The sequence below is a fragment of the Aspergillus heteromorphus genome, assembly GCF_003184545.1.
Source record: "Aspergillus heteromorphus CBS 117.55 chromosome Unknown BO70scaffold_1, whole genome shotgun sequence".
NCBI classification, from domain to species: Eukaryota; Fungi; Ascomycota; class Eurotiomycetes; order Eurotiales; family Aspergillaceae; genus Aspergillus; species Aspergillus heteromorphus.
In genome coordinates, this window is record NW_020290406.1 from 1,073,401 (window position 1) to 1,093,532 (window position 20,132).

Here is a 20,132-nt window from a genome sequence, read left to right on the forward strand (position 1 = left end):
TGTTTGTTTCCATCAACGATGAAACTTGACCTTGTGAATTGGAAGACGAAAGTTGGTAGAGGGGAGTCTTTCACGACTCTCACCACGCAAGTGACATGCTGCCGTGGAAGATTCCCTGGGAGCGAATAAATCGGAGAACAGCCATGTTGATACTCCGAGTGAATGTGTCCTTCAACTGGAGGACTTTGATGTTGCCCATCTGCACATCGCCAGACCTTGGCTTGAAACAAGACTGGTGAGCTGGAAGCTAGTGCTCCGTAATACTGGGCTTTATCTCGGTTTCTTGTGCTTAATTGCCGTGTGTTTAGTCAAGGCGGTTATCATAAAATGTTCGAATCTCTGACCTGACTGAAAGGATGACATGCCCATTTTTGTTGCAGGATACCCAGACCGTCATCCGTATTGTATCAATACAGGTATCTCGAAGGATGTGACTATTTGATACTAGACACTACTTGCAATCCTCCGTACTGTGCTGCAGTTAATTTCTCCGACCTCATTTCACCCCGGTAAGAAATTGCGGCTTTCTTCGGTAACACTCCGGGGGCGGCATGGCCAGATTAAGGCTGCTGTCGTGTCTCACTTTGAAGGTTTCAATGTGCTTCGCGCTTTCGCTTCCTCGCTTCCTATGCGAAGATCCGACGGTAGCTAGCCTGATTCGAGGCAGCTAAGAGGAAAGCCACCCGCTCGGGCGACAGGATAGCTGCCGGCGTGGGTCCAGTACGCACTCAATGGACCGTATTCTCGTCGGGGACGTTGAAATATGGTCAGGGAATGATAGAACAGAGTGTTGGAGATGCCGTCCCCGAATATCTTGAAGAGAACAAGAAAAGAACCACACCCGCCCTCGGAGAACTTCGGGGCGCTTGGTCGCGTGGTCTCCGGGCGGGCACAGCGACCACAAGCGCCGGCGCGATCGAGGCATCAATCGGTTGTGGATCGATTCATTTTCACTTCACCATCTCATCGCCCAGAGTGAGTCTCTCCTCAGCGCTTCCTCCCCATGGTTCTCATCCAGGCGTGCCCTTCCCTGGAGGCGACCTCACTATCCAAAAGACTTCTTCGATTCTGATAAAATGCAACCTGCCTATCGCCGAACACCACCAGACCTCATTCGTTCCACGGTACGGAAAATGACTCCGTCGGTCTTGATGAAGAATCACGGTTCGACTCACTCGATGATCGCGACAGCCTGGTGAGCATGCGAGAATATGTATAGAATCAGACTGCGCCATGGTTGGATGCTACAATTCCCTCGAGAGATGGGGTCATGGGACTCGTTTCCACCACCCGAGGGCGATGCTACATTGCCCAGACCGTGCTTGAAACAGGGCAGGAGTTCGAAGACTAGGGCATCCTGCTAAATATACCCGGGAACGTTGCAATCGGAGAAATATCTGCTGCAGTCGTGCCGGCCCGAAACGTTTTCGGCTCGGTCGGAATAGGTCAGGAATGCTGCTCCAGCGACGCCAACATTCTCCGGGCGGAAGGCGTCGTGAACTTCTGGCTTGGATGTGCCAAGAGTGGGCAGAGTATTGGCAGCATCATGAGAAGCGACTGATCCTCCAGCTTTTGTCATTTTAATTTGCTTTCAGGTTTATGTTCTCCTTCCCAATGGCTTCAAGTTGCCACGAGTCCGGGGGTACTTTTGACAATTGCCTCCCCACCGTGTAAGGGGTCGGGAGATAATGCAAGGGGTGGAATTTGGCAGTGCAAGCAGGCCCAGGAATTCGCCAATGCATAACTCCCGGAGTGCTGATAACTTGATGTCATCCATACACAACTGAACCTAGTGCCGCACAAGCTCGCCATCTGGGCTGATGCTGGTTGGTCTTCGAGCAGGGTCGGCAGCGGTATCACCAAGAGGTCGCATACAGGACATTGGGAAAATCCACAGCAAACCGGATGTGTCGAGCGACTGGCTCTGGCGTTGCGTCATCGCCGGGTGTCGCAGAGGCCATCGACCAAAGACGGTCCGCGGCTGTGGCCCGGGTGGCTGGATAGACTTCCGTTCTGGGATCTCGACCAGCCCTGATTGGCGCGATAGCCACTTGCTGTTCCGAGCAGCTCGACCTTTGGATATCCCAACTTTCATGTTCAACCGATCGCAGTCGATAGTCGAGCATTATTCGCATTCTTTGACCGTCCCAACAGTACGTTATCGACAGTCTGAGGAACGTACCGGCAGACAGTTTGGGCTGGAATATCGTCATGCGTATCTTGGCCATACAAAGACCCTGCAGAAGCAGCCAAACTGTAAATGGTGTCTGCGCAGTCTGATTGACTGTCCAGTCCATGGACCCATGATGATCGATCAATGTCAGGCTGCAGTCCCCGCTACTGCTGCACAGTGTGAATGCTTCCTCGGGTCCGTCGAGTCCATGACGTCGTTCCCAATGCCCTTCCTAAAGCGGTCCGTTCAGCCCCATATTCATCTCCATCGGACTATCGTGGACACAGGGTGGACAATTCTTATAAAGATGTCTATTTCCCTGTTCCTGATGCGGTCTTCTTCTCCATATGCTATTATATCAATACCCACAACCCATCGTCTTTTACCACTCACTGACTATCGAAGAAGGCTGTGGGACGGCTCCACTTTTTCTTCGACTATTCGGGAGTTGCCTTCACATATTGCTATCAAGGCATACATCGACTTTCTTCCATGAGTACAACCGAACCGTGTTGAGTCGGCAGATTCCACGAGCATCGCGCCGACCATTATGAATGAATTCTTTTCCAAGCCTTCGGGCTCGGATCCGGAGAAGCCCGAAGAAGGCAGACCGGCACCTGCCCTGAGTCCCAGCAGACAGCCTGGACAAACCCATGCTGAGCATGCCGGGCAGTCAGATAACGACAGCGAAATCCGCGGCAAATTCACCGGCGATGGGAAACGAGAACTCACGGAAGATGACTGCTACGACAAGCTAGGCTTTTCTTTCCCGTGGTATAAGAAGTGGACCATTCTCACCGTGATTTTTGTGGTGCAGATGTCGATGAATTTCAACAGCAGTACCTTCGCGAACGCGGTTCCGCAACTATCAGAACACTTCCACATCAGCGAACAGGCTGCTCGCGTGGGCCAAATGATCTTCCTCGTGACATACGCCTTTGGTTGCGAACTTTGGGCCCCATGGAGCGAGGAATTCGGTCGGTGGCCTATCATGCAGGCCAGTCTCCTGCTCGTGAACATCTGGCAGATCCCCTGCGCATTGGCCCCGAATATCGGGACGATGATAGTCTGTCGTGGTCTTGGTGGCTTGAGCTCAGCGGGCGGCTCAGTCACCCTCGGGATGACTGCCGACATGTGGGAACCCGATGACCAGGGCTTCGCGGTAGCCTACGTGGTATTGTCTTCGGTCGGAGGCACCACGATCGGCCCGATATTCGGTGGAATGATGCAACAATGGCTGGACTGGCGCTGGAACTTCTGGATCCAGCTTATATTTGGCGGCGCCACTCAGATTCTCCACTTTTTCTTCGTGACAGAAACGCGCTCCTCGATCCTCCTCGACCGGGAGGCCAAACGGCTTCGCAAATCAGGCGAGGACACCAACGTATACGGCCCGAACGAGCTCAAAGCCTCTCGACTCAACTTCAAGGAGGTCATGCACATCTGGCGGCGACCATTCGAGATGTTCTTCCGGGAACCGATCGTACTCTTCCTCTCCCTGCTCTCGGGCTTCTCCGACGCGCTCATCTTCACCTGCATCGAATCATTCTCCCTCGTCTTCCCGCAATGGGGCTTCAACGCCGTCCAAACTGGCTGCTGCTTCATCGCCATCCTAATCGGCTATCTGGTCTCCTACGCCATCTTCCTCCCGGACATCCGCCGCCAACAGAAGATCCGACACCGCGAAGGCACCGCGTCACGCGTTGCCGAACGCCGCCTCCTTCTCTTACTTTTCATCGCCCCGCTCGAAACAATCGGCCTCTTCGGCTTCGCCTGGACATCCATGGGCCCGGAGTACACGCACTGGATCGTCCCCCTGGTCTTCGTGTTTCTCATCGCGATCGCAAACTACGGCATCTACATGGCCACGATCGATTATATGGTCGCCGCCTACGGCGAATACTCTGCGTCCGCGACGGGCGGTAACGGCTTCGCTAGGGATCTCCTCGCCGGACTGTCCGCCATGTACGCGACCCCCATGTACAGCAACATCGGTGGCAGGTTTCATCTCCAATGGGCGAGTACGATTCTGGGTTGTCTGGCGATTTTGGTTACCATTCCGATCTATGTGTTCTATTGGAAGGGGCCGGAGATTCGCGCCAGGAGTAAGTTTGCGCAGACTTTAGAGGCGGATAGGCAGCGGCATAAGGAGACGCGAAGGGCGAGTCAGGTTAGTGCGTCGGAGAAGAGGGAGAAGGTGTAGGGTCTTGTCTTGGTCTTGTCTTGGTCTTATCTTGTCTGCGATGGCTGTGTGTGTGTGTGTGTGTGTGTGTGTGTGTGTGTGTGTGGTGTGTGATGATGGCGGGGCGGGGTTCTCCTTCAATCCACGTATGCATAGATACCCTTTTTTTCATATTGATAGTTTAATGGCTAATTCCGATAATGTTTCATTTGTCTGTCTCATGATGTGTTTGGTGTTTGCTTTACCAGGTGTCGGTGTCGGGGTTGGGGTTCGGGGGTTATGCTTTCATCTTACTGGTCCGTAGTCTCACTTGAGGTATCCTGAGTAGAACTGTTCCACAGCGTAGTCAAAATGGCCCTACCCGGTATTTTGAACAACAAGCCGTTCGACGAGGAGCTGGAGATATGCAGGATTCTGGGGTTACTTGCTAACACCAAGAAAGATAAATACGTTCCAGCAGTGTGCATTCAGGAGCACAAGGCAGCAGGCTTCTTGGACGTGGGATTTGCTGTCAACAGGGCCAGATTCAATGATGGCGATAGGGTGATCGAGCCTATTCTGGAGGGATTCAACAGGATTTTTAGAATTTGCCTCGGCGTCCCAGAGTCGTCTGCTCGAGCAGTGATGCTTGCTTTCTGTGCAGCCTTTTCATCCAAGTGTGCGGGAATATATTCACCCCTCAAACTTATAGAGAGTTCTATTGCAGGTGGCGCCTTCCATCCACATCGCTGTTCAGAGAGGAAAAGCTAAGATTTTCCAAAGCACTGCGGACACACTTACAAGCGCAAGGTGCCATTCCCTGGGATTTCGAGGAATGTCATGTGCCGACAGATTCAAAGCCGACATGCCCATCCGGAGGTCGCGACCAAAGGGAGACCCAGATGATGCATGGAGGGCTGCTTTTGTCACCATTTTTAATAATATTTTTTGGTCCTTCTTTTGGATAGTGGTTTTCAGTGGCTTTTCTTGTGGTCTTAGTTCTTTCTTCCTCTTGTTTTTTCCTGGTGTTTTGATCCTGTGTTCGGATTGTGCTTGTTGATCTTTGCCTTTACTCTTACTTTTTGGAACTTGCTTTTTTATCTGATCTTTTGCTCCCCTTTTAATTTAAGGTGTATTTTCGATCTATGGTCTGATTTCTATGTAGAGAAATGGCCTCTGCTCAAGGGATGCCGATGGATATTTACTGCTTGGTAAGTATCGGCTTTCATTCCTCCCCCAACACCAGGGTCTATCGAAGATGGCTTCATGTCCTATTTTTATCCCATGATGCTAACAATCACAATTTCAAGTCGGGCAGCTCAGATCATGCCTTCCTTCCTGCGTCCTCCCAACATCTGCGAATGCAACACAAACTGGACTATCGCCAGAGGTCCCCACCCGGCCACCCACGAGGTTCCTCGACATTCACTCCTACTGTAACTCCACTCTCACCACTTTCTGCCATCCTACCCTGCCATTTCCCAGTTCCGAGACAATCGCTGGACCGGCTGAAGGGATCCCGGGTTCCCCGCACTCAGCCTCAGCTGCTTGACGATGCGGTGGTGGGCTGATGTCATGAAGGAATTCGGCTATCATGATGTCAAGCCCTGCAGTGCGACGAGGCTAGGAACAGAGAGTCAAACTATCGACGCCACCGAGGGGAAGGCGAGATCTCACGTCATCTGGGGGACTCCCGAGATTCGCATCAGGCGGGCCGTCTGGTAGGTTGGTGGCCTGAATTCTATTTAGTGGATATCGGAATGTTTATATGACTTGACTCTTACTCTGTACAGGAACAGCTCTCGTGTGGAAACGATTTCTCATTGACAGGTCCATCAGGGCATCTGACCGGAACCCCGCATTGGACCCTGCAGCCAAGGATTCAAGGCCAATCTCCTCCGGGCACCAAGCCAGTGAGTGCTCTGTTGCCACTTCGAGATGACATGCATGGAACAGGGGTCACTATTGGACATGTTCTTCACACAGGGAGCGGTCAGATAGCCCGACGACGACATGTCGAGAATCAAGCTCGGCACGACCTAGACCAGGGAGTACAAAGCCCTCCAGTCAGCACCCTGTGCTTGTGAGACATGCAGAAGTCCTTCTTCACCTGCTCCGAAGGATCCGGCAATGGGACGCCTGAACCAGCAACATCCATGCCATCCAGCGAGTGGTCAGCCTTGCCCGCAGGAGGGAAAGGGTCCCACGGGTAATCTTGCAGCTTGCGAGAGCCAGAAATAGCCTCGACCCCGGAGACAGCGTCCAGCATGGGCCACCCGGCCTCATACGAGCCCGACAGGGAACACCGCGACGGGTGACAGCAGGCGACAGCAGGCGACAGCAGACGTCGACGACAGAGTCATGGGCCTCATCGCACCAGGTCTCACCCGGATCCGACCCTCGTTACTCCAGTTTACCCGGATTGTCCGCTGGACTGAGACCACGATGCACGAGAGCACTGCGATGCGACATCACGGGCCAGGATGGTTCTAGGCGTCCATCCACAGCATCGCATCCCATTGCATCGCTTCACAATCACTCTCCGATCATCGCTCGTCATGCGATATCATATCGAGCCCCTCAGTTCAGCACCCCGTCTATATAAACCCCCCAAATCCACCCTCAATCCCCTCAACATCACCATCACCACCAGCACCACCAACCAACCGTCTATACCATCCACACAAAATGCACCTCCTCAATCTCCTCATCCTCCCCCTCCTCCCCCTCCTCACCACCGCTCAAACCGAACCCTCCACCCCTCCGACTCCCACCCCAACCACCCTCCAAACCGTCATCTCCGCCGCCGCCGGCCCCGCCATCGCAGCAGCGGCCGCCGCCCCCTCGCCCACCCAACCCGGCATCGCCGCCAACTGCAACGCCTTCCACCTCGTCTCCAGCGGCGAAACCTGCACGACCATCGCCGCCGCCGCCGGCATCTCCCTCGCCAACTTCTACGCCTGGAACCCCAGCGTCGGCACCGGCTGCGACACCCTCTGGCTGGGCTACTACGTCTGCACGGGCGTGAGTCCCACCTCCACGCGCCCGGCGACATCCACCACCGCGACGGCGGTCGCCACGCCCTCGCCCACCCAGTCCGGCATGGTGGGCAACTGCGGGGCGTTCTATTTGGTCGCCACGGGGGATACGTGCACCACTATTGCGCAGAAGGAGGGCGTGTCGGTCCAGAATATTATCTCGTGGAATCCGGCCGTCGGGACGGGCTGTACGAATCTGTGGTGGGGGTATTATATTTGTGTGGGGACTTTGTAGGGAATTTGCTGGGGGGGGGGGTTGGAGATATATGTGGTGAAGGAGATGGTAGGATGAGGGATGTGGCGACTTAGGAAGGGCTTCTTGTTGGGTGGGTTGAGTAATTGAGTGATTGACTGATTGAGTCTGGTTATTGAATTTTGTTTGATAGTTGGTGGGATGGGATGGTCATGGTATGGGGAGGGAGGAGGGAGAGACGAGTTAGTTAATACTATTGCTTTGAGGGTCATTGAGCTTCGGGTACATCGTCAAGTAGGAGATCTCGCCCGTAGATAGGTGATTTCCACGGGCATGAGATGGATATGCCTACTACGTGCTCCTCGCGATCTGGAGACGGTGATATCTTGAAGTATAGTATATATCAGTTGTATCTTCTGGCGCACCAAACCCCACCAGTCAGAAGGATAGTGTCTCCGCGGACCACACATCCATTTCGCCTCAGCTCGGACATAAGGCAGAGAACCGTATCAATCTTGATATATAGACAGTGAGATTTAGTACCGAATGGTGATATGAATGGTCAATTCTGTTAGTAACAATGAGGCGTAATCTGGAGGAAGATAGTGGTGGAGATGGCCCTGGCACTAAGGAAATCCCGCGCGGATGCCCTAATTATATATCTCAGATGGTATTGCAGCTACACACTGTCCTGTTCCCATCCGGGCATTAGTTGCAACTACTAGTGAATGACAACAGCAACAATTATTCACTGGTCTCCCTATCTACCCCTCCCCCCCCACTGTACCCCTGCATATTTATTTCTCCCACAACCCACTCCATCCCGCCCGTTCCGCGGCCAGCCGCGGATGACGGAAACGCGATTCCGAAACACCGCACCGGGGAGGGACCAATGCATGACCGCGGATTACCGCCGGTGGATGACTGGGCCCTTCCTTCGGTGCGGGGAATCACCACAAACAAGGGAAGGAAGAGCCCCCCCATGGCGCTCGGAAATGACGCCGTCCCGCAGGATGACGACGGGGTCCTGCTGTCACCGTCACCGGCCCCGGCTCCGTCGGCCGTGCAGATCGACGGAGGGGATAGCGCAGTTGGCTTCAGCCGAGGGAATCCAGCACCCACCAGCAGACGCACACTAAAGACCTATAAAGCCCCCCAAGGTCTGCACTGCTGAGGAGAGAGAGACTGTTGACTGCTCGACACGTTCATCGACCATCACCTCCCTCACTATGGCCGTCCAAACTATCCTTGTGGCCGCTATCGCGGTCGTCTACTTCATCATCCGCTATTTCAACCGCACTGACGTCCCCAAGATCAAGGGCCTGCCCGAAATCCCAGGAGTGCCTATCTTCGGCAACCTGCTCCAATTGGGGGATCGCCATGCTGTCGTCGCACGGCAGTGGGCGAAGAAATTCGGCCCTGTCTTCCAAGTGCGCATGGGTAACAAGGTGTGTACCCTTCCTTTCCTCTTTCGAAAAGTGGTGGCAAGGCAAGTGGCAAGTACTGACCCCCCCCCCCCCCCTCCCCCAGCGCGTGGTATTCGCCAACAGCTTCGACTCCGTCCGCCAACTCTGGATCAAAGACCAGTCGGCGTTGATCTCGCGGCCGACCTTCCACACCTTCCACAGCGTCGTGTCCAGCTCGCAGGGCTTCACCGTGGGCACGTCACCGTGGGACGAGTCCTGCAAGCGACGACGCAAGGCGGCTGCCACGGCCCTCAACCGGCCGGCGGTGCAGTCGTACATGCCGATCATCGACCTGGAATCGACCACCAGCATCAAGGAGCTGTTCGCCGACAGCCAGAACGGCGCCATCGACATCAACCCCAAGGCCTACTTCCAGCGCTTCGCCCTCAACACCAGTCTGACCCTGAACTACGGCTTCCGCATCGCCGGCAACGTCAACGACGAGCTGCTGCACGAGATCGTCAACGTCGAGCGCGGCGTCGCCAACTTCCGCAGCACCAGCAACAACTGGCAGGACTATATCCCCTTGCTGCGCATCTTGCCCAGGGCCACCGAGGAGGCGCAGGAGTTCCGCGCCCGTCGCGATAAGTATCTCACCTACCTGCTGGATATTCTGAAGGACCGTATCGCCAAGGGCACCGATCAGCCATGCATCACCGGGAACATTCTCAAGGATCCTGAGGCGAAGCTCAATGAGGGTGAGCTATTCCCCTTTCCCAATCCAACCCAGCTAGCTGCCACTAGAGACGCATACTGACTGCTGACTCCCACAGCCGAAATCAAATCCATCTGCCTGACCATGGTGTCCGCGGGTCTGGATACCGTCCCCGGCAACCTGATCATGGGCATCGCGTACCTGGCCTCGGAAGACGGCCAGCGCATCCAGCAAAAGGCCTACGAGGAGATCATGGCCGCGTACCCGGACGGCGACGCATGGGAGAGATGTCTGCTCGAGGAAAAGGTCGACTATATCACGGCCCTCGTCAAGGAAACCCTGCGCTTCTGGACCGTCATCCCCATCTGTCTGCCCCGCGAAAGCACCAAGGATATTGTCTACAATGGTGCGACTATCCCCGCCGGCACGACTTTCTTCATGGTGGGTTTTCCTTTTTCCTTCCTCCGTCAATTCCCTCCATTCCTCATCCCTCAAGCGTCACAACCCATCCACCCAACCCACTCCATTCCGCACCCCCCACGCAAGGGAGAAACCCTAACTAACAACTCCCCCCCCCCAATCCAGAACGCCTGGGCAGCCGACTACGACGAAACGCACTTCAAATCCCCCGATCAATTCCTCCCGGAGCGCTTCCTCGACGTGGCCGAGGGCTCGGGCACTCCGCACTATGGCTACGGCGCCGGCTCGCGCATGTGCGCCGGCTCGCATCTGGGCAACCGCGAGCTGTACACCGCGTACGTGCGCCTGATCACGGCCTTCACCATGCTGCCGGCCAGGAAGCAGGAGGATCGGCCCATCCTCGATGCGATTCAGTGCAATGAACATGCTACGGCGCTGACCACCGAGCCCAAGCCGTTTAAGGTGAGCTTTCAGCCCAGGGATCCGGCGGCGTTGCAGAGGTGGATTGAGGAGAGTGAGGTCCGGACGCGGGATTTGTAGGGATGATGTAGATATGGTATGGGGGTTGTGGGTCTGTGTATATATTAGCTGTGGGTTGGGTTGTGACCTTGGGTGTTGATATTTTATGATCATTCTTTATCCTTATCCTTATTTTTGTTGTTTGTCTTGATGATCATGATGTTGATGTTGATGTTGGTGGTGTTCTGGCAGTGGGGACGATATTTTATCCTCCGTACCGGGGGGGAACGGGGAAATTGAGGGTATTCCCAGTCCAGTCCAGTCCAGTCCAGTCCAGGAATGTAATGTAAGGTAACACAGGTACAAGGCAGTGTGACCGGCCACGTAGCAGTGCAGCACTACACAGTACACTGTATACTTACTATACACCCACCCCCCACAAAATAACCAGAACACAGAGAATAGCAAGCATATTATTATTCCAATAATCTCTCTCCGCATGCGAAAAGTGGATGGCGGAAAGCGGAACCCCGCCGACCGCCGATCATCGCGCCTTTCCGGCCTGAATCCTGAATCCTTCACCGCCGCCTGCCGACTTCCGCCATCTGTCTTCCACATCATCATTATCATCCACTGTCCACTGTCTGTCACCCTGTCACTCACCCACACTCATCCCCCCTGAATGGAGAGTGATAATTCACGCTCCCACTCAAACTCAATTTGCCATTCCCATCCCTCCTCAACCATGGAGCCTTGGGATCACCAACACAGCCACCCCCAGGACAGCGACCGAGAGGATAGAGGCAGAGACGGAGACGCGGAAACCAGAGATAACAATGACGAGAATGATGACCGCCCGCGCAAACGCCGTCGCAAGTACATCGCCAAGGCATGGTATGTTCCCCACTCGTTTGTACCTATATCCACACCTGTCTTTCTATCTATCTATCTATCTATCTATCTATCTATCTATCTATCTACCTACGTACCTTTGTACCTACCTCCACCCCCATGCAAAAAGAAATGTATACGGAGTATACATCATGCATTATTTCCCAGTCCAGTGAAGGTGGATATGAAGATGGAAATGAAGAAGAAGATCGAGACAGACTATCTAACCATCACAGCAACGAATGCAAACGCCGCAAAATCAAATGCAACGGGCAGTCGCCCTGCCAGCGCTGCGGCCGGCAACGCGTCAACTGCGTGTATGATAATCCGCCCAGGGGGGACGATGGGATGGGTGGGAATCAGTAAGTTTTTTTTTTTCCCCCCCGCTGTTTCTGTATTCTGCCCTTCTTTTTAAGTTTAAGAAAAAAGACGCACAAAAAAAAATCAATAATTGAAGTGGAGGAATCGGTGAATGAATGCAATGGATATGGATATGGATATGGATATGGATAGATGCATATATGCACATACGGACGACGCTAATCCTCGCAGAGAATCATTCACCCGCCTCCTCACCGCCATGACAGCCATGCAGGAGCAAATCAGCACTTTGACCAACACCGTGCAGGCCCTGACGCGGAGTAACGTGAACATGAGCATGAGCGGCAGCACCTCCCGCGGAAGCGGCGATCGCCCGGTCCGCCGCCCGGCAGGGTCCAGATCGGCTGCCTTTCAGGGCCCCACCACCTCGGCCTATAGTCTCGATCTGGCCAGGTCGAGTCTCCGCAGACGGGGGATCGTGGAGGCGGAGCATGACCACGAGCAGGCGCAGGAGCAGGAGCAGGATGATGACGATGAGGGTTTCACCCGGGGGCCGGCGTCGGTGCACCGCGAGGGAGGGGCGGGTGATCCACTGTGGGGGATTGGGAAGGCGGAGGCGTTACGCCTGTGTCGGGTGTACGAGGAGGAGATGGGCGTGATGTATCCCGTTCTGGAGCTGAGGGAGTTGTTGGGCTGGGTGGAGGGGTTGTTTGGCGATCAGACGGGGGGTGGTTTTGGGGCTGGGGGACGGGGAGGGGTCGAGCGCGATGATGTGCATATCCTGCGACTGGTCCTGGCGTGTGCCTTGACGGCAGAGGCAGGGGGCAGTAGTGAGTTGGCGATGGGGCTGTTCGAGAGCGTGCGCGAGGTGGCGGATAATTGTGTCTGGGGGACGGCGGAGATCAAGAGTATTATCTTTCTGACCTTGGTGGTGAGTATCCCGCTGATGGGGGTGGGAGGATAAACCAACTCGGACAGAGCAGCTGATCCAGACGGCGACAGGCGATATTCTACTTCCAGATCGACGAGGAGACGCTGGCGTGGCGGACGATCGGCATCGTGGAGCGGATGTGTCTCGAACGAGGGCTGCACCGACGGGAAACCCTCACGCAGCCGGGCATCGTGGCAGCAGGGAGAGACCGCGTGCTGCGGCTGTTCTGGTCGATCTACATCCTCGACATCCGATGGAGCTTCGGCACAGGGATGCCCTTCTCGCTCGAAGACACCGACATCGACCCGTGGCTGCCCGAGCCGGAGGAGAAAACGCCCTACCTGCGCGTGATGATCCGGTACAGTCGCATCGCCGCCAAGGTGTGGAAGTTCATCACGGCCTTCAACAACACCAACGAGATCAAGAAGGACGAGATGAACTACCTCGACTGGCAAGTGCAGCGCTGGACCAGCGACATCCCCGACGTGCTGCGCCTGGAATCGCGCTCCGTCGAACCCGCCCCGCGCAGTCTTCGTCGCCTCCGCGCCCTCCTATACCTCCGCGCCATCCAACTGCGCATGCTCATCCATCGCCCCGTCCTCCACTCGGCCGGACACATCGCGCGCTACCCGTCCGACTCCCAGACCGTCGTCGACCTCGCCAAGGAAGCCATCCGCTTCATCACCCGCCTCAACGAAACAACAGACATCTACCGCCTCCAGCAGATCACCTTCAACTGGTTCCTCGTGTCCGCCGTCGCCGTCGTCTTCCTGGCTGTCACCCAGGCCCCGGGCCCCTTCAGCACCCAGTGCAAGGAGGAGTTCTACATGGCCTTGGAGCTGATCAAGGGCTTTTCGACCAGGTCGTATATTTCGCTCCGCCTGTGGAAGTCGATTCGCAGTCTACGCCAGCTCGGTCCGCAGCTCATGCATCGTCAGCCCGAGCCGGAACACGTCTCGGTCCCGACGGAGAGCGATACCGTCACGGGCATTGTGGATCCCGCGCAGTCGTTGGGCCAGGAACAGTCGCCGCTGGATGGCGCCCAGATGACCCGCGAGTTGATGGAGTGGTTCGAGGCCGTCGGGAATCTGGAGACTCAGATCATGGGTATGGCGCCGCAGGGGTTTGATCCTGCTTGGACGGGACGACCGGGGCAGGTGGATTATGGGGAGGAGTTGTCGAGTGTCATGAAGGATTGTTTTTGAGTGTAGACACAGACTCACTTACTCTCTCACTCACTCACTTAGACAGAGAGAGAGACAGAGAGAAAGACAGGAGCAGAGACAGACCGGGGCACAGAGAGACACAGGCTGAGAGATATCCAGAGATAGACAAAAACGCCGTTTATTCCCGTCAGTTCTCAAAAACGCCCAATCCCCTCTTCAACCTCTCCAAACCCTCCACCCTCCAATCCGTCACCAACATATGGCCCGGCTCATGCGCAAACACCAACCCCTGGATCTTCTCCCCCCGCCGCCTCGACCGCCATCTGCGGCGTCACCCCACACGCCTTCAATTCATTAGCCGTCATTCACACTTCCAACCCCAACCCTCCCATCTACAACCAACCCAACAAATCCAACAAAATAAACAGAAAGAAAGAAAGAAAGAAAAAGAAAAACATACCCAAAAAATCGGCACCTCCCCCTCCCTCCCTACCTGCGCGTCCCCAAAATCAGGCGTATTGATATCCCGAATCCCCAACCTCTGTAGCGTCCCCCACCCCCAATCGACCGGCTCGCCATACGTCGCCCGATACGGTCGCGTGAGTTCCCCCACCCGTTCCACGTCCTTCGGAAGGCGAAATAATCATAATTATCATTATAAGTATGCGTTTCATGGTCATGGTCATGTTGTTGTTGTTGTTCACCATTGAAGGGAGGAGATGAATCAGGCCACAAATCCAACAAATCGTCCCTCCCCTTCTCAATACATTTTCCGTGTCTTTAGACGCGATACCGGGGACAATCGGTGCGGACGTCGAAGTCGGGCGTTTGGATGCAGGGGGCTGGCGAGATTAGGTGCGGGTGATGCCGAGGAGGGGGGCAGGCGACGGGGTTGCGCAGACAGAGGTGGTGGAAGTCGGTGCTGTGGCGGGCGGGGAGGATGAGCAGGTTGGCTTGTAGGGTCGAGGGGGAGAGGCCGGATGTGTTGGTTATGGTGTTGGAGCGGCTGAGGGGGCGAGTTTGGTGACTTTCTGTCTGTGTCATTGTTACGGAGGCTGTTGTTGGCATTGCGGTTGGGTTTGATGGTTCTGCCATGGTGGTGGTGGTGGTGGTGGTGGTGAACTATAGGACCATGTTAGGTAGGGCTATGTATCGATATAGATGGTGATGGCCCGGTTATCAGATTCCATATGTAACAGCCCACCCGGATAATCAGATACAGATAGATATCCTATCCCAACGCCAGTTATCAGTCTCAGTATCAGTTTCTACCCCATGTTTTGATCGGCAAACGCCTCCGATATGCGGGGATCAGTTGCTCCAAATGCTCCAAATGCTCCAACCCGGCCCCTGATAAGAGCGCCCACGCCCAATGAGGCTGCCTCGTCGAGATACCAACCGGGGCTAACCCCGTCGCTTATCAGGGCTTCGGGCCGATGGGGTCCATTCGGCAGCTGGACGTCCGTGTGATTGGCGCTGCGGCACTCTGGGAGATAGCATGGCTGGATGGAGGGTTATCAAGCCTGGTGGGCTGAGACTGGACGGTGGTCTGGCAGGTGGTTTGGCTGGTTCTTAACCCCGGATTGCCCTCCTTTGGCAGCCCGCATCACCACCAACTACATACACCATGACCACCGAGCAGCAGGACCTCTCCCTCGAGCGGAAAGACTCGCTCCGCAAGTCGACGGACGCCAAAGTCCTGGAGGAAACCGCCCTCGGCGAGATCGAAGATGTCCAGCTCGACCCCGCCAAGGAGGCGAAGCTGCTCATGAAGCTGGATATGGCTTTCGTGCCGATCATCATGTTGACGTATCTGTCTTGTTTTCTGGATCGGAGTAACATTGGTACATCCCCTGCTCTGCACTACACCGAATGCTGTACAGCTTCTGACAGAACGCAGGAAACGTCAAAGTCGCCGGCATGCCGAAAGACATCGGTGCCTCGGACGGCGAGTACTCCACCGCCGTGTCCATCTTCTACGCGACCTACGTGCTGCTAGAAGCCCCCTGGGCTGTGGCGATGAAGAAGCTGACCCCGCGGAACATTCTCACCGGGCTGTGTATCATCTGGTCTATGACTACAGTGTTCACCGGATTTATTCACAACGTCGCCTCGCTGTACGCGACCCGTCTGATCCTCGGCGCCTGCGAGGCCGGGCTCTTCCCCTGTCTGAACCTCTACCTGACGATGGTGTATCGTCGCGAGGAGCAGGCCAGGCGCGTCTCGTACCTGATGAGCTGCGCGGCCATCTCCGGAGCCGTGGGAGGCCTGCTGGCGTACGGATTACTCCAGATGGACGGCATCGGCGGGAAGGCTGGTTGGAGGTATGTATAGTACCATCCCTCTCCGTTTCCCCCCAATGCAATCTCTACCCTCAAACTAACGATGATACCAAAGATGGGTCTACATAATCGAAGGCCTGTTCAGCCTGATCATCGCAATCCTGATCTGGTTCGGCCTCCCCAACGACCCCAGCAACGCGTACTTCCTCACCCCGGACGAGAAACACATGATGCGCGTGCGCAACGCCCAGCGCGCCAAATACATGGGCAGCGAGCACTTCAGCTGGGACGAGATGCGCCTCGCCCTGCGCGACCCCAAGCTGCTCTTCAGCGCGCTGACCCAGTTCTGTCAGGATATTCTGCTCTACGGGTTCAGCACCTTCCTGCCCACTATCCTCGAGAGCTTAGGGTATGATAGTCTGATGAGCAATGTGCTCACGGTCCCGGTGTATATCTGGGCGGCGGTCGTGTTTATTGCGGTGGCCTTTGCGGCGGATCGGTACTCGCGGTTTTCGAGCGTATGTCCCGTCTCCTCTCCCCTTCTATTCCTCTAACATCCATCCATTCCATTCCCACTCCCTACTCCCCATCTTGCACGTCATATGAATGTAAAATGGTAAATGTAATTGAGGCTAATACTTGTGATGAACAGTTCATCCTAGCCGCCAACATCTTCGGAATAATCGGCTACATCCTCCTCCTGGCCACCACTAACAACAGCGTCAAATACTTCGCCACCTTCCTCTGCGGCATCGCCGTGTACACCTCCGTCGGCCTGAACCTCACCTGGCTGAACGTCAACGTCGCACCGCAGTACCGTCGCGCCCTGGCCATCGGCCTGCAGCAGACCGTCGGCAACTGCGCCGGTATCGTCTCGGGCCAGATCTATCGCTCCTCGCCGTATGTCCTCGGGAATGCGTTCTCGCTGGGCGCGCTGGTCGTCGCGCAGGGGGTCGTTGTTGCGCATGCGGTGTACTTGAAGCGCGAGAATCGCGTCAAGGAGGAGATTATTGCCGGGGAGAGGGTGGATGAGCGGAGAGTGAGGACGGGTGATGGGGAGGTGGAGTTTGTGTATCATTATTAGATGAGATTTAGGGTTACCGTTATTTGGATAGATTGTTGGCTAGCGGGGTTGATTTTATTTTATTTTAAATTTTTTTTTTTCATTCTTTTACTTTTCAACCTTGGACTAAGATACAAGGGTCACACTTAACATTTATGCTTATTTTTTTCCCAGTTCCCAGGGGGGGGGGTGCTGGGGTCAAGTCAAGGGGGTTTTTTCTGTTCGCTGACGTCACGGCCCGGTTCATGACGCCATGACTTGATCCCCGGATTTTTTTCTTTTCTGTATATAGCTCCCAGCACTCGCACCATTCACTATTCATTTGATTCCATCCACTTCACCCATTTTTCACATCTCCCTACCTTCCACACAGTCCACGGATTCTACACATACTTCTATCACAGCTGCAATCTTGATCCACAATTCCCGCCTTCGCAAATTCCACGATCACCCCCCTTCAACCGAACTCTAAAGTTCGAGGTTCGCGATAAAATCATCGAAAATGGGCTCATGCTTCTCCATGGGCCATCACCGTCGACACTATCCTCCCGGCGGGGGTGGTTGGGGCGGCGGCGGAATGCCCATGAATACGTTTGGAGGGCCGGGGAGACATCACCATGGCGGGGGTGGGCCGCCCGGGGGTGGGTTCGGGGGCCCGGTGGGGGGTTCGGCGGACCCCCTGGTGGTGGGTTTGGTGGGCATCATCATCATCATCATGGTGGTCGTGGTGGGGGTGGTCCGGGTGGCGGGTTTGGGGGCCTGGAGGGGGGCGCGGGGGTGGGAGGTGGTAGATGGGATAGTTGGTTGAAACTTGAATGAATTGAGGTGAGTGTTTGGGTCTTCGTTGGTGATGGGTGATACTGATTCTGTTTGTGATGGTCGAGATCTATTGAACATTTGGTCATGTCATTTGGTTCACTATGAGGTGTGTGACGGCCATTGGAATGATAAATGGCAAATTGATAATCGCGATAGAAGCTCAGCCTTTGAGGTATGGAGTTATGGCGTTCGGTGAGGAGAATTCGTGATCAATTCCCGGGAGGGAGGGATATGCGTTCTTGGATTGATTCCGGGGAGCCTCGTTTCGGTATCTTTGATTCCTGCGTAGAGTCAACTTGGAATTGGGTACTGCGAATGCTGGATGTTGCATCAAGTATGAAATGTTCATGGGAATGCTCGTGAGAAGTTCATTTTATCTCTTGAAAGGCGGTATTGTTGCAATATATCGAAGGGATCGGGGCTGGCATTTCCTGCAAGATAACAACCAGGATGGCCAGGAATGCAGAGGGCAATCGGCATTGTACATTTGCAGGGCGGGAGGTTTTTATGCCTGTGCGGAGGGAGCATGGCGGGGAGGAAATTCATACCATAGCCCAACGCAGGAAAGTACAGTCGTAAACCCTCGGAGAAGGAGGGATATACCTGGCCTGAACATACGAGGGAATGAATACTTCTACTGGCCTTATGATCTCGGGTTTAGAAACTATGATATTGAACTGCATTCAACTCTGGTAATTCACAACCGGCCATTCAAGTGGCTAGGCTTGATCGTCTTGATCTCTCCACACTGTTAATCGCAGAGACGATTCCCTAGCGGTTGAACACTCAGGATTCCATCAGACGAGATCAGGCCCGTTCATCGAGTCAAGGATTGGCATAAAAAGGGCTCGCAAATACATATCAGTAAGCATGTCTGCTGGCCCTACAGCTTAGCCTCTGATCTGGCGCCCTCGGACCTCATATTCCTGTTCTCCAGGGAAAGGGTGTTCTTGCTGTGGATAACTGGCGCAAAGTCGCCGCTGTTACCAAACTGGTCATAGAGCCTGAACCACGTGTCCATCGACCATTCCTGACCCCACAGAGCATTGCTGCCGCCAACGAACAGCATGCGCGTAAGACACAGTGCATTTCTCGTCTGGTTGACCCTGATACTGGCGAATGCATTGGCGACAAACTTATAGGAGCTAGTCCAGTTTAATTCCCGATAGGCGCCGACTGCTTTGGTGGCTTCTGGACCAACCGGCCAGAAATAGAATATCGAGAGGTTCATGTTCGCTTCGCTGTAGTAGGCAAAAGAGTTCGCCAAGCGAGGGTCACTATGCACGCCATTCTGACTTCCAGTCGCATCGTAGCCATAGACGTCGGCTTTCAGCAGAACCTGGTGATTGTCTAGGGTGATGTAGTAGTTGTCTTGGTCCCAGCGGTTTGCACTGCTTGAGACTACCGTCCCCGAGGAGACGATATCAAATCTCCAGGTTCCTTCCTCCGTATCCTCACGTCGAATGCTGACGTTGTTCGTATTGTAGGACAAGGGTGTCATGCCGGTGAGTGTCACTTGGGAGTTGAAGCTGGAGCTGTTCGTGGTAATAATTGTCCCATTCGGCTGGGTGATTCGCGCCCCGATGTTTCTATTTGCGATCCTGGTGGTCGAGACCCATAGGAAGACAGCTTGTGCTCCAGGCTCGAGGATGGGCTGTGCTGGGTCTCTCCCACCGGTCAGGGTGTGCGCAAACTCGTTCTCGATGCGGGAATAGAACCAGTCCCCAGTAATTTCACTCGCGGTATTATGGTAGTCAACCAGGAGGATCCTCTGGAGCTCCGCGGTGGTCAACTGGTACGGGCTGAAAGTCCCTTCGGTAACCGCTCTGATGACAACAATGACAGGAACTTGCATCCTGCCATTGGCATAGAGAGCGTCCGACCGACCGTCCGCAGTGCTTGTCTGGACGGAGAACGAGGTCACTTCCCATCTGGTCGACATTGTGGATGATGGATGACGGATTGGGGGATTGTCAAAGATGGATTGAGAGACGAAATGTAGTCGATTGAAAGGCTTGATGGTTTATTTTCGGGGCGGTTCAAAGGGACATTTATATCCCCCCCGCGGGCTTGAGCAGACGAACTGCTTGGGTC

General features: G+C 54.9%; 9 protein-coding genes across 9 annotated transcripts; 7 read left to right on the forward strand and 2 right to left on the reverse strand.

The window, feature by feature from the left end:
* Positions 1-1,700: 1,700 nt before the first annotated feature.
* Positions 1,701-2,601, forward strand: BO70DRAFT_7064 (uncharacterized protein). Its single transcript, XM_025548663.1, has 2 exons — positions 1,701-2,368; positions 2,424-2,601. The coding sequence occupies exons 1-2, from the start codon at positions 1,821-1,823 to the stop codon at positions 2,476-2,478; spliced, it is 603 nt and encodes a 200-aa protein (XP_025404041.1). The 5' UTR covers positions 1,701-1,820; the 3' UTR covers positions 2,479-2,601.
* BO70DRAFT_7067 (MFS multidrug transporter) lies at positions 2,511-4,563 on the forward strand. The gene has a single exon (XM_025548664.1). It carries the CDS (start codon positions 2,724-2,726, stop codon positions 4,374-4,376), a length of 1,653 nt encoding a protein of 550 aa, XP_025404042.1. The 5' UTR covers positions 2,511-2,723; the 3' UTR covers positions 4,377-4,563.
* A 2,459-nt stretch (positions 4,564-7,022) lies between these two features.
* BO70DRAFT_391720 (LysM peptidoglycan-binding domain-containing protein) lies at positions 7,023-7,607 on the forward strand (the record flags this gene model as incomplete). The annotated part of the gene is made up of 1 exon (XM_025546233.1): positions 7,023-7,607. The coding sequence occupies one exon, from the start codon at positions 7,023-7,025 to the stop codon at positions 7,605-7,607; it is 585 nt and encodes a 194-aa protein (XP_025404043.1).
* Positions 7,608-8,650: 1,043 nt separating this feature from the next.
* Positions 8,651-10,924, forward strand: BO70DRAFT_357425 (cytochrome P450). The gene is made up of 4 exons (XM_025542037.1): positions 8,651-9,013; positions 9,096-9,729; positions 9,805-10,127; positions 10,272-10,924. Exons 1-4 carry the CDS (start codon positions 8,795-8,797, stop codon positions 10,644-10,646), a joined length of 1,551 nt encoding a protein of 516 aa, XP_025404044.1. The 5' UTR covers positions 8,651-8,794; the 3' UTR covers positions 10,647-10,924.
* Positions 10,925-11,184: 260 nt separating this feature from the next.
* Positions 11,185-11,942, forward strand: BO70DRAFT_7108 (uncharacterized protein). The gene has a single exon (XM_025548670.1). The coding sequence runs from the start codon at positions 11,248-11,250 to the stop codon at positions 11,869-11,871; it is 624 nt and encodes a 207-aa protein (XP_025404045.1). The 5' UTR covers positions 11,185-11,247; the 3' UTR covers positions 11,872-11,942.
* Positions 11,943-12,542: 600 nt separating this feature from the next.
* Positions 12,543-14,271, forward strand: BO70DRAFT_357426 (putative C6 transcription factor). Its single transcript, XM_025542038.1, has 2 exons — positions 12,543-12,708; positions 12,780-14,271. Exons 1-2 carry the CDS (start codon positions 12,619-12,621, stop codon positions 13,911-13,913), a joined length of 1,224 nt encoding a protein of 407 aa, XP_025404046.1. The 5' UTR covers positions 12,543-12,618; the 3' UTR covers positions 13,914-14,271.
* Positions 14,272-14,654: 383 nt separating this feature from the next.
* BO70DRAFT_391723 (DUF1445 domain protein) lies at positions 14,655-14,969 on the reverse strand (the record flags this gene model as incomplete). The annotated part of the gene is made up of 1 exon (XM_025546234.1): positions 14,655-14,969. The coding sequence occupies one exon, from the start codon at positions 14,967-14,969 to the stop codon at positions 14,655-14,657; it is 315 nt and encodes a 104-aa protein (XP_025404047.1).
* A 532-nt stretch (positions 14,970-15,501) lies between these two features.
* Positions 15,502-17,259, forward strand: BO70DRAFT_376017 (allantoate permease family MFS transporter; the record flags this gene model as incomplete). Its single annotated transcript, XM_025545101.1, has 4 exons — positions 15,502-15,718; positions 15,775-16,198; positions 16,272-16,674; positions 16,809-17,259. The coding sequence occupies 4 exons, from the start codon at positions 15,502-15,504 to the stop codon at positions 17,238-17,240; spliced, it is 1,476 nt and encodes a 491-aa protein (XP_025404048.1). The 3' UTR covers positions 17,241-17,259.
* Positions 17,260-18,714: 1,455 nt separating this feature from the next.
* Positions 18,715-20,076, reverse strand: BO70DRAFT_357428 (uncharacterized protein). The gene has a single exon (XM_025542039.1). It carries the CDS (start codon positions 19,978-19,980, stop codon positions 18,922-18,924), a length of 1,059 nt encoding a protein of 352 aa, XP_025404049.1. The 5' UTR covers positions 19,981-20,076; the 3' UTR covers positions 18,715-18,921.
* Positions 20,077-20,132: the final 56 nt, after the last annotated feature.

Coding starts and splice junctions, on each gene's coding strand:
- BO70DRAFT_7064 (XM_025548663.1), top strand. CDS start 1,821: ATGCTGGTTGGTCTTCGAGCAGGGTCGGCAGCGGTATCACCAAGAGGT. Junction 2,369..2,423: donor CAGTGTGAATGCTTCCTCGG/GTCCGTCGAGTC, acceptor CGGTCCGTTCAG/CCCCATATTCATCTCCATCG.
- BO70DRAFT_7067 (XM_025548664.1), top strand. CDS start 2,724: ATGAATGAATTCTTTTCCAAGCCTTCGGGCTCGGATCCGGAGAAGCCC.
- BO70DRAFT_357425 (XM_025542037.1), top strand. CDS start 8,795: ATGGCCGTCCAAACTATCCTTGTGGCCGCTATCGCGGTCGTCTACTTC. Junction 9,730..9,804: donor TGAGGCGAAGCTCAATGAGG/GTGAGCTATTCC, acceptor TGACTCCCACAG/CCGAAATCAAATCCATCTGC. Junction 10,128..10,271: donor CCGGCACGACTTTCTTCATG/GTGGGTTTTCCT, acceptor CCCCCAATCCAG/AACGCCTGGGCAGCCGACTA.
- BO70DRAFT_7108 (XM_025548670.1), top strand. CDS start 11,248: ATGGAGAGTGATAATTCACGCTCCCACTCAAACTCAATTTGCCATTCC.
- BO70DRAFT_357426 (XM_025542038.1), top strand. CDS start 12,619: ATGGGGCTGTTCGAGAGCGTGCGCGAGGTGGCGGATAATTGTGTCTGG. Junction 12,709..12,779: donor TTATCTTTCTGACCTTGGTG/GTGAGTATCCCG, acceptor AGACGGCGACAG/GCGATATTCTACTTCCAGAT.
- BO70DRAFT_357428 (XM_025542039.1), bottom strand. CDS start 19,980: ATGTCGACCAGATGGGAAGTGACCTCGTTCTCCGTCCAGACAAGCACT.